This window comes from Balaenoptera physalus (assembly GCF_965194825.1).
Source record: "Balaenoptera physalus genome assembly, chromosome: 3".
Taxonomy (NCBI): domain Eukaryota; kingdom Metazoa; phylum Chordata; class Mammalia; order Artiodactyla; family Balaenopteridae; genus Balaenoptera; species Balaenoptera physalus.
The window spans coordinates 18,794,605-18,806,861 of NC_138890.1; the positions used below are offsets into that span (position 1 = coordinate 18,794,605).

General features: G+C 41.7%; 1 protein-coding gene across 3 annotated transcripts in view; it reads right to left on the bottom strand.

Annotated features, from left to right (window-relative positions):
• RNF130 (ring finger protein 130) overlaps nucleotides 1–12,257 on the bottom strand; it is a 102,964-nt gene that overhangs the window by 12,843 nt on the left and 77,864 nt on the right. For all 3 annotated transcript variants that reach the window (XM_082453519.1, XM_082453518.1, XM_082453517.1), the window contains exons 4-5: nucleotides 8,913–8,984; nucleotides 6,934–7,016 (exon numbers count right to left, since the gene is read on the bottom strand). In XM_082453519.1, the coding sequence (XP_082309645.1) occupies nucleotides 6,934–7,016; nucleotides 8,913–8,984 (155 nt within the window). The remainder of the gene's footprint in view (nucleotides 1–6,933; nucleotides 7,017–8,912; nucleotides 8,985–12,257) is intronic.

The window sequence follows — 12,257 nt, forward strand, 5'->3', positions numbered from 1 at the left end:
TTCCAAAAAAGATTTGAGGAAAAGTAGGAAATTTATTAACAATGAAGATAATGAATTATACGTTATAAATCAGTTGTTTTCAATAGTATCTAAAGTAGAAATAGAATTTCAAGAAGATATTAACCAGAAGTTAAATGAAGAGTTCTCTATATAATTAGTTTCAGGGACCTCTGTTTAAATATCATTTAAAATATTATTTAAAAAGACTTCTAAGCAACCCAGGTTAAATGTTTGTAAAGTTACAAACATTGGGTGGTTCGAACTATGTTTAGGAATGCACTGTGCTTAAGGACCAGATAACATTTGGTAGCAGTTTCCAGCTGAGATGTTGAAGGGAGAGAGAGGATGGGCGATTTTCTCTCTTATTCCAGAGAGTAGAAAGTCACATCCTTGTGACTGGAAATAAATCATGGACGGTTTTGCATTCTTGAAAAAGATGCCTGTGTCCTTTGGAAAGGAGAAAAGAGTGTGAGGGAGCTGCTGACATCATTTCTCAAGCTCAAGTACCTCTCCGTGGTAGCTCTGAGAACCTGAAATGAGGGCACACGGAAGCCCCAGAGTCCTGGCCAAGCAGGGGCAGGCGCAGGTGCCAGGACAGATGTTCCAGGCACCTTTGGAAGCACTATAATCAGAGTCTCTGGATAAGATAGAATAAATTTTGAGAAAGATATCAAATTGAACCATGGTATGCCTTTTAAACCTTGTTAATTTATAATTTATATATAGCTTATAAGCAGTTATATACCCCTGTTTTAAAATGCAGTTTTGATTTTAAAAAGTAGGAGATCTAGAAAACTCACTTTTTTAATTGGGATTTGGAAGAAACATTCATGCTTACAGCTTCAACCCAAACAACCTAACATCACTTGGTAGCTTTGTACCCATTTCTTTGGGGTAAGAATAAAAATCTTGACAACTAAATATATTAATCTAGTCTGAAACTTACAGATAATGCAATGAACCAGAACCTCATCATCCTTGAAAGCTTTTATTTAAAACTGAAGGTTTTTACTTAAGAGGTGAAAGTCATCAAACCATAGGCAAGACCTAAATTCATTCAGTATACACAATGCACTGTCACGTCTGTTTCCTGTTCCTTGCATCCAAGTATGAGTGTACTCCAAAAGGGAGATGAAGCCTCCTTACCACAGGGCTGCACCAAGGGCGTGTTCTCAGAGATGGGGTTCAGTCCCCAGCAGCTGTGAACTGTGCCAGTGCTGGCTGTGGCCTAACAAAGACTAGAACAAGGCCTCTAGTCCTTTTTGAAGACATATACCCTTTAGGTCTGACATAAATGACAGATCCTCCCCCTTGCAAGGGTGCATCTGCCTAATATCTGGCGTACTTTTTGGAAGGCCTATGGACCACTGAGGGTTTGGTCAGTGTTGGGTGGCTGGGAAGGTGCTCTAAGCCAGTTCTATGTAGTGTGGACCATGGACTTTGGCCAGTTGGCAGGTGACAGAAGAGATAAGGTTTTGTTATCTCTGATGCAGCTGCTTTGGTGTGGGGCAGCTGACTTGAGCCGGCTGTTTGTGGAGACCTTGGTTTAAGCCAGCAGCGGTGGCCTGGCTTTCACCCTCCCACTCTTACCAGCGTTTTTGCTTTCCCCTTTTCTTATTGTCTGGTCTTTTCTATTACTGGTTATTCAGAAAGGAACAAAATGGTATAATCCTATATTTAATTTTTAAAGCTGCGTAAGTTGAGTGTTCTCTATTTATCTGTTCTTTAACCTTAGTTATAAATGAACTTCTCTTATGTTGGGGTTCTTAATTGTTTCCTTGGAGGTTTGCTGATCTAAAAGAAAGTATCTGGTCCCCTGCTGTGGGGCACTGTAATGAAGGAAAACAAAGACTAACTGGTTTTCTAGGGACAAGCTGAGAAAGAAAGCCTCCCCTCCTTAGCTGACTCAAAATCACAAAGAAGTATTTTCTTTCATAAAAAAATAACTTTTCCTTTTGACTATCTGTTTACCCCATGGCTTTCCTACCCCCAGTCCCCACCCCAGCCAGTGATCCGTCCCTCCCTCCCTCCCACACTCCCTCCTCCATCTGTGCTGTCTTTCCAGGTTCCCGACAGTCCAGCTCCTGCACCTGGCCCAGAGACCATCAGTCCGATTCCCACAGCACATCTCCCTCTTCTGAAAACAAAACCCGACGTTTGTCTTCACCTACTGGCCCTTCTGACACAAGCCTATCACTCTGCTTCAGGTCACTGACAGAACTGTGGTGAAGAGCTGCCCTGTACTTGTTGCTTCTTTTCTTCGTCACCCATTGTTTTTACCTCTTGCTTCTATCTCCTCAGGTCTACTGTTTTACCAAACTCCACATGGCCTTCCCTTCCTCCTAGGTAAAGTTCTGCTACTACAACACTCTGAGCCTTGACAAACTGCCCTTTCTGACTCCCAGCTGTCTCATCTGAACACTGCGGGGTTGGGGCGTAGTGGGGAAGGTTGCCTGCCATCTACCTTGTGAAGCTGTTTGGAGCAGTAAGTGAAAAACTTAGAAAAGGCACCAAGGACATGCAGATGAAAGGTGTCATTAAACATACATTCAGGCAAAGTAACGTCAACATTTCACACGATATCCTGATACGTGGTCAGAACACTTGAGTGTGCCTCAGGTCCCAGCACGCCCAGCACCAGAGTGACCTCGTACAAGCTTGCAGACATACCACAAGCATGCGCAGACACCTCAGAGGGCGGCACCTGGGGCCAGCCAGACCTCGAAAAGAAGCTCCCTTCTCACTTTTATAGAAGACTTGAATAATAAAAATGCACATAAAAGCAGAAGAGGGCCCAACATATTTAGGGCTGAGTGGTGTACGGGAATGGAAAGCAGGTGATGTGCTGAGGAACAGTGAAACGTGAAAAGGATAAGCGTATCAGAGCTTCGGCAAAAGTCCTTTATTCCTATTAGAAATACTTTGGGATACAGAATGTGAAACGTATAGAACATGAAAGGAACCAAACCGATAATACTGAAATACGATGCTTTCCCACTCTCCTACTTCCCACGTACACCATAAGCTAGAGTGATCAGAACAACGGCTGGGGGTGGGGTGAGGAGTCTACATTGAAGGTGAGTTGTTTTCACAGCTCTGCAGCCTCTTGGTGCCGTGCAAGAACCTGGCAAATATAAAAGGATCCAGGATTATTAAAGGTCAGAGCAAATAACTCTTCTCCCTGAACTGGGACCGGCAGCAGACACTGTTGAAACAGGCCCTCCCTCTGAGGAGGGGGCATCACGGTAATGCCTCTGCCAGCAGCCAGATGACTGACCCATCTTAGCTCCCGAAGTGGCATCTTAGACATACGGTCATCCAAGCTGCAGAACTCTACTTCTGAAAAGTATTTTTAACCACTAAAAATTTTATGGCTGACCTTTAAATAAAAGAGGTCTAAATAAAGTGCCAGTTTTCCAGTTTCTAAGATGTGTTGGCTAACATCCAAAGGACGATCAACTGTAATCAACTGCCACAAGTAGGAGGTCCCAAAGCAATGCCAACTGCCATCTGTCCACAGTAAATGAACATGACAGAAGGTAAAAAGTAAAGGTCATGAAACAAAAAGCCAGCAATCCATGAGAGGTTTGCTATCTACAGAAAGTCTTAGTTCAGTCTTGGGATAGGCTTGTTAAAAGGAAGGACAGACAAAGGCATCTGGGCTTTTCTTCTCCCCTTACTCAGGGGTAGAAGGGACAGTGAGTGCAGATGCTTTCCAGAGTCTGGCTGTAAAGGGGAGAAGCTGTAGAGTGGTACGGCTTTGGAGATGGGTTTGAAAGAGAATTATAAAAACTGGATAGAAAATGCTTGAGCATGATGAAATGCTGGTGGGTAGAGACAGAAAGAACAAAAACTGGAGGGAGCAGACAGTCAATACAGCAAGGTCCCCAAGGAAGGGAAGGTGTTGGCACACAGAGGCCTAGGTTGAAAGAGCACATTAGAACCAAGGAGGCTGTCCTCTCCATCCTAATGGGAGGGAAGGCTGCAAGGGTGGGTGTGGAGGCAGGTACGCATGAAGGCTTGGGGACAGCAGGCTGGGAGAATTTCAGCTGTCTAACAGCCATTATTTTCTGTGAGGTTTATGGTGAAGTTACCTGATGAGAGTGAGGAATAAAGGGATGAGTTAGGGTGTTTAAGGAGAATGAATACACCTGGATGTGCTGCTTGAGGAGTAGGGAGAAATGACCAGGGAAAGAGAGAGGCTCCGGGCAGCGCTCCTGGCCCAGCTGGAGGAGGGCTGGTTGGAGCCCCACGGGAGGCAGGGAGGTAGCAGAGCTGTCTGGCAACCAGAGCTAAAGGAAGACATAGCAGAGTCACACCTCGGCACAGTTTTAAAGACCTATAGACAAAAGAGGAAGGGCAGAGTATCTCAGGCAGAGGGAATAAAGCAAGTAGCGGCACAAGAGTTAATTCAAAGGTACTTGAGAGGAATCCACTGGAAAACAGAGGCTTGGAGAAGATTTGGAGTAAAGATGAGTATTTGTGTGGAGCCATCCTCTAGGTCAGTGGTTCTCAACCGGAGACATCTGTGGTTGTCACAACTGTGTGTGTGGGGTGCTATTGGCGCCTAGTGAGTGGAGCCAAAGATACTGCTAAATAACCCACAATGCACAGGCAGCACCCCAACCTGCCCAACAAAGAATTATCTGGTCCCAAATGTCCACAGTGCCCAGGTGGAGAGACCCTGCTCTAGGTCAAAAGTTGTCAACTTGGGTCATACAAAATGTTGCTTGATGTGCAAAGTTAGTCTTTACTACACCTGAGAATCATGCTGTTGTCACCATTTCAGTTAGGTGAAATGTTTTTGCTGAGCAGGCTGTGCAACACAGAGAAAGCTACAACCTGCTTCAAAGCAAAAGGGGAAGTCAGGGCAGTGGGAATGTATAGTCTAGACAAGGATCTAGGAATAAAAGACAACCAAGTGAGCAGTGCCCTAATTACAGGTGCATAGAGATGCCGTTAAGTTTGCCAAATTCTAATACTGGAAAGCAGACCACAAACACAAAGGTTGAGACCCCTCCTCTGGTGGAAGGTGCAGCCATAGAAATGGCTGAGATCAAGCAAAGCTCTGGACTTCAACAGATGGTATGGCCTTGCAGCATCAGAGTCACCCGGGCACTTAATAAAAACACACATGCCCGGGGATCCCCTCAGGATGTGTTTCTGAAAGCTCCCCACTGATTCTGATTTCCGGAAGAAAAAAAGAGAACTAAGAATGAAACTCTTGAGAAGCCAATGCTTGAGGGACAGGGAGAATACGGAGCAAACTTCCCAGCATAATCTATTTTCAGCTGAGGCTCCCCTGAGGAAAACAGTGCCACCTTATTAATAACCATTAGTGGTTTTGGAAGCCTTCTTTCTTAGGTCCCAGATGGTTCCAAGGGCCCCTGGACTGAGATAAGAAGACAGAGAATTTTGAAAGACTCGGCTTCTTCCTGGCTATTCCAGTGTCAAAAGAAATCTGTGCAGGTAAAAACAATTTTTAAAAGCAAGGAAGAGCTGATTATGCTTTATAATGTAACCTACTAATCTTTCCCCTGATCTGCATAGTTGACCTTTGAACAACCTAGGGGTGGGGTGGGGTTAGGGGTGCTGATGCCCCCATGCAGTTGGTAATCCACATATAACTTTGCAGTCAGCCCTCCGCATCCGCAGTTCTGCACATTCAACCAATTGCTGATCATGTAGTACTGCAGTATTTACTACTGAAATAAGTGGACCGGTGCAGTTCAAACCCGAGTTGTACAGGGTCAACTGTATTTGTATGTGTATTTCCTTTAGCCTCATGTTTTTAGACTGGAAAAACTGTAATTACATAGTTTAATTTTCTATAGCACAGCTTACATTTAGTTTTACAGATTTCCCTTTTTATGTAAACTAAATGATTTGACTTCCTGAATCTTTGTTTTCTGTTTCAGTATATGGAATTATTCTTAAGTTTTGATTAAAAAACCCCAGATCTTTCTAGGCTCAAAATATATAACTATGTGAATAAGTAAACTAACACCAGTAGCCTCATGCAGACAACTACTACTAATTATTCTATTCATTCACATGTTCCGTATTATTAGAAGGCAGGAGTTATGTGGATGTCTTTTAAAAGAGAATGGAGAAGGAAGAGGAAAAGTCTTCTGATTTTAGGCTTCTCAGTAGGTGACCTCATATTTTTCCAGTCAATGCTCAGAATTGTGTATCTTAGTGTCTCATACTCCCTAGCTTGGCATAGCACCATGGTAGAAATCTACATGCTCTTTTTAGGGCACCAGAGTACAGGCGAACATCCTCCTTTTGGAGGGAGGCATGTGGCCCTACATAAAGAGCAGGAATAATACAGAGGCACACCTTTATATTGGCTCTGCCATTTCTGACTTGTGTGTCCCTGGCAGCTCTACTATTGACTTCGCCATCCTTTACTGGACAATGGGGAGAGAGTAGATGTAAACTGCACAGAGCAGAGTACCTGACGTGGGGCAGGCACACAGCACGTACCAGTCCTCCCCAATTTACACAGCCAAGGCTCAAAAAAAGATTTGATCTAAGTCCTAGAGTTCTGGTACCCAGCACCAAGTGAACACTGCTGAGGCTTTATCAGACAGCCTAGTGATGTACTCTGATTTAAGAAGCAGAGGAACAGTGGCTAGTTCTGAAACCCACAGAAGTCACAGAAATAAAAATTCTTGACCTTAATGTTTTTAGGCTACTGATGTGCCTGGAGGTTATGCCCCTGTGTTTCTCATAACTAGAAAAGGCTTTGCAATCAGTTCTTGCTGAGGCACACGGCTCACCACTATGTGCAGTATGCAGCTGGGCCTCTGCCTACCAGAAAAGCCGTGGGTAAGGTGGCTCTCAAAAGCAAGTGGATATCCACTCTGAAAGGGAGATGTACAAATCACATTAGTATCATTCTATTTTAAACGAAGAAAGTTGACATACTTGCAGGGGAGAATCCGGACAACATCATTCTGTTTATAGCTTTCTATGCAGACTGCACAATGATCAAAGTCTGGGTCTGTTTCCTGAAATGAAAAGCACAGCAACAAAAGTTATACGCTAAAGCTATAAGTACCTAAATGGAGGAGATACGATCCAGCTAAGATTTTTCCTGTGGCAACTGTGGTAAACAGGTGATTATAAAGTGAAAGGTTATAAAAAAAATGTAACGTTTCCATTTGCTTAACTGTATTGACCCAAATTGTAATTAAGCCAGTCTATTTTGTTTTTAAACTATGGTGTAACAATTAATACTAATTCTGTTTGTGAAACATCTTAGAAATCAGAATTCTAATTTTTTTCAAGATTCAAATCAGCTATCACCTTGGACCATCTAGTGCTGCATCACTATTCTGGTCTGAGTAGGTTTTCCTCATCAGGACGCTCATCTGACCACACAGTTAAGTACAGGCAGAAAAGATGGTTGAGCCCGCAAAAGACTCACCCCAAGGATGGGAGCTGTGCATCTGGGTCATAGATTCGGGGTAGAGAACAGTCATGGACTCAACTCTATACTAGGTCTTTATCAAGGGTCAGGAAGAGTCAGCCAGGTGTTTGGTCACCCAGGGTAATTGATCTCCTTCCTCCTCTGGATTGGGGAAGGGTTCCCCTGCCTTGTCATTAAACAGAGCACTACCAGGAAAGGCTACACTATTTGCTGTGTCACTGCCCCTTGGACTGAAACTCAGTAGGGTAACTCTTGACAGGTCTAGGAGGTACAAACTAAAAAGTGTTGGCTTTAATAAGGAAAGATGGTTTTGTATTAGCATGGGGGACAAAGTAGGATGGGTAGGTTGGATGAGCTCCAGGGAAGTTCAAATTAATGTGGCAGCTGAAGGCTACCAGGTCAAAAAAGCATTTATATCAGTGACCACTCCTCTGGGGTTAAAGTACAGCTGTTGTGATGCTGCTTATATTTTCTGCAAGTGTTTTTACTTTTTTCTTTCTTTATAGTATACCATGAAGTTCACTGAAAATGTTTCTACCTTCTGGAGCTGTGTCAAGGAAAACTAGATGTGGGGTGTCAAGGCAGTGGGAATAAAAATGAGTAAAGTCAAGAAAGCGGTAAAACTTAAGACGATGGAGAATCACCTGTAATTATCCTTCCAGAGCTCTTTGCTAAAAAATTAGAGTTGGTTTTGGGGCAGAAGACAGGTTTGGTTTTATAACTTCAGAGATGCAATTTCTTCATTCTAGATAACCTTGAATATATTGAACACAGGGTCTCACATTAAGTTGCTGTTTTGTCCATAGAGAGCAGAAGCAGGGCTCTACCTAATTTTGAGATCTGACTGGAGAATTCGGGTCAGGAATCTCAGCCATAGATGGCCTGTATCACTGCCTCTGTGATTCATTCCCCCTAAGCCACTAGACCCAACCCTAACAAACTGTGCCCTTCTTTCAAACTGCACCCTTCTTTCAAACTGCGCCCTTCTTTCAAACTGCTTAGCCCACTGTACAGAAAGCACCTTGTTAACCAACACTCCCTTGAATGTGGGTCTCTAGTTCTCCAGCTAACTGGTGAAGAACTAGAATACAGAAGAGAGAGGCAAAGTCGCATGAAGCGCAGGAAGAGAATGCACATTCCTGGCTACTTAGAGTTCTTCCCCAAAGTATGCTAGGTTTTAGCAGAAGAAAACTGTTGAACACCACAGCTAGGGAAACCGTAAGTAGTCCGGTGATGCTAATGACGACAGGAGCATTTAAAATCCAGGAAAATTAGAGAACTGTATGGAGGGTCTCTGAATGACAGGCACACTAAGAATAAGATTTCAAAGAGAAGCTAGTTTAGATAGTATGCTTGGAGAAAAAGAATAATCTAACAAAGGAGACATAAATGGTTAGGGTATACTCCCGCCCACCAAATCAAAAGCAAAATACTTTACTGTTTTTATAGTGTTAAAGTGATTTCATTACTGTACCTTATCACCTTTTTTCACTGTTCTGGTTGTTAATTTGCTGATGGCTTTCTTGGCTGCATCTCCAAGACGACGCTATGAAAATTGCAAAGAAAAACAGACATTCAGTGTTCTCTGGATGTTCTTTTTTTTTCCTGATATTTCAGCTAACTTTATTTTATTAAAAGTTTTAATTGAGGTATAATTGATATACACATTATATTAGTTTCAGGTGTACAACATAATGATTTGATAGTTGTATGTTTTGAAATGATCACAATAAGTCTAGTCAACACCTACCACCATACAGAATGTTTTTCTTCTTGTGATGAGAACTTTTAAGATGCACTCTAGATGATGTTCCTTATTTTAAAATAATTAAATGTATAAAGTCCCTATTATCCTACATTACTTTCCATGTCATATCATATGAGAGGATTCTAAAAAAGTAATTAAAAAAAGAGAAAAACTGGCAGTTTTCCCATAGATTTAGCATTCTGGTAAATAAATGTATATAGTAAAAAAGCCAGGTGTCATAATCACCGTTGCATTTTGTATCTAACAAACATTTGAAATATTACAGCATTATCAACATCCAGTTCTTGTACATGTCAGAGCCACTGCCACTGTTCTAATAGCTTTCCTATTCTGCTCCAAGGATGGCCATTATTAGATATATAAGCTCTGTCTTTGTGAAGGGACACCGCTAAAGCTCCTTAAAATTGCTTATCATATCACTGTGTGCGAGAAGGGATGCAGTCATGAGCTCTGCTTCTGACTCTGCCACTGCTATGCTCCGTGATCTCAGAAAGGTGCTTTTACCTTTCCAAGCTTGAGTTTTTCTCATTTATCTAAGGTTAAGTCAGAAAATCTCTAAGGCTGAATTTATCCAGCATTTTGCAGACACTGCCAACACTGTTAGACACCAAGGACCCAAAGATGAAAAGACAGTGTACCCCTAACCTTGAAAAGCTAACTGAATTGGAAAGCAGACCAGTAAACACATTTTCATCAAGTGCCGTACGATGGAGCATGCCCAGGTGGTGTGGCAGCACAAAGAAGGCAAAATAATGCAGGTGGGGTGGGACAGGGCAGCAGAGGACTGCCAGGGAAGGCTTTGAGAAAATGATGCCTGAGCTAAAACTTGGAAAAGTGAGTAGGAAGGAGTTAGATAAGGAAAGCATTGGGATAGGAAGGGGGATTCTGGACAAAGGAATAGTCTAGTAAAGGCAAACAGGTGTGAAGCACAGGTATGTGAAGGAAATTACAGTTCGATATAACTATAACTAGGGTAAGCGTATGTTACTCAAATTAGAATATTTTGAGAGTCAGAGGGCCCTGTTAATAATTACACTGGGACAACAGATGCAAACCAAGACTGTTCCAGGCACACTGGGACAGACGGTCACCCTGCATATAACCAGATCCTAAACTGTGGTGGGAGGCAGATGATGAGGCTGAAGGGGTATGGTGGGGGCTAAAACAAAGGAGACCTTGGATTCTACCCTGAGGATAACACAAAAACAACATAAAATTTTAGGAGGAATTTTAAAGTACACAAAAGAAACCGGAATTTAATGAACCTTTAATGTATTTATCATTGACTTTCAATTATCAGTATTTACCTATATTCTTCATCTATTCCCCTCTCCTTATTGTGCTAGAGTATTTCAAAGCACATCACAAGCACTGTATGCTTTCACCCATAAAGTCACCCCAAGTGAACTATGTCTAACAGATACGGGCTTTTGTTTGGTGCCACCGTCTTATCTAACAAAATTAACAATAATTAATCAACATAATCTAACACTCAGACAATTTCCCCAGTTGCCTCCAGAACGCTTGAATCAGTATACAAAGTCCAAACATTGCATTTGGTTGCTATGTGTCTCAAGTCTCTTTTAATCTGAGTCCCCTCTATCACATGCATATATACATATACATGCATACATACATATATATTTTTTAAATAGCCTTATGGAGATATAACTGACTTCAACTGCATAAAGTGTACAATTTGATGTTTTAACTTGACTATGAAACCATCACAACAATCAACATAGTCTATCATCCTCCCCAAGTTTCCTTGTGCCTCTTCTTAATCCCTTCTTCCTGCCACCTTTTCACTTCATCCCCCATGAACTACTTTCTGCTACTATAGTTTGTATTTTTGAGAGTCTTATATAAATGGAATGACAGTACGTACTATTTTGTGCATGCTTTCTTTCACTCAGCATAATTATCTTGAGATTAATTCACATTGCTGCATGCATCAATAGTTCATTTCTTTCTTATGCTATGTAGTATCCCATTGTATAGACATACCACAACTTATTTATCCTTTTCCCTGTTGATGGGACATTTGTATTGTTTTCCAGTTTTGGCTGCAATGAATAAAGCTAAAAACAGCATTCTTTACTTTTCAAACAGCATACAGGTCTTTGTAAGGACTTATACCTTCCTTGTGCTGGGGTAAACAGCTATGAAGTAGGGAAGATTGGCTAATATGGTAGGCGTGTGTGACTTTTTTTAAGAGACTGCCGAAGTGTTCGCCAAAGTGAGTGTACCATTTTACATTTCCACCAGCAGTGTATGAAAATCCCAGTTCCTCCACATCCTCACCAACACTTGGTATGGCCAGTCTTTTTCATTTGATTTTAACCATTCTAATAGGTGTGCAGTGGTATCTCACTGGGGTTTTAAATTGTATTTCTATAATGACTAATGATGTTGAGCATCTTTTCATGTACTCATTTGCCATCTGCATATTTTCTCTGGGGACGTGTCTGCTAGAATCTTTGGCCCATGTTTCTAGAGTTGTTATTATTGACTTGAGAGTATTTTACATATTCTAGAAGTTCAGTGTGCTATCCATTGTGCTACAGAGCCACTTAGAGAGTATTTTACATACTCAAGATATAATTCGTTTTGCATATACTTTCTCTCTGGCAGAAGTTTTTAATTTTGATGAAGTCAGTTTATCAATGTTTCATTTGTTGATTGTGCTCTGGTGTCGTATCTAAGTAATCTTTGCCTTAACTCAAGGTTACAAGAGTTCTCCCTATTTTCTTTTCTAGAAGTTTATATGTAGGCCTTTATATGTAGGTCTCTGATCCATTTGAGTTACTTTTGCATATGGTTCAGGGTATGGATCAAAGTTCTTTTTTTCATATGACACATAATTGTCCCAGCACCATTTCTTGAAAAGGCTGTCCTTCCTCAACTGAATTGCCTTTGTACGTTTGGCAAAAACCTGTTGCCCATATACGTGTTGGTCTATGGCCGAACACTATTTTGTACCATGTATCTATTTGTCTATCATTAAGCAAATACCACACTGTCATGATTTCTGTAGCTTTGTAACAAATC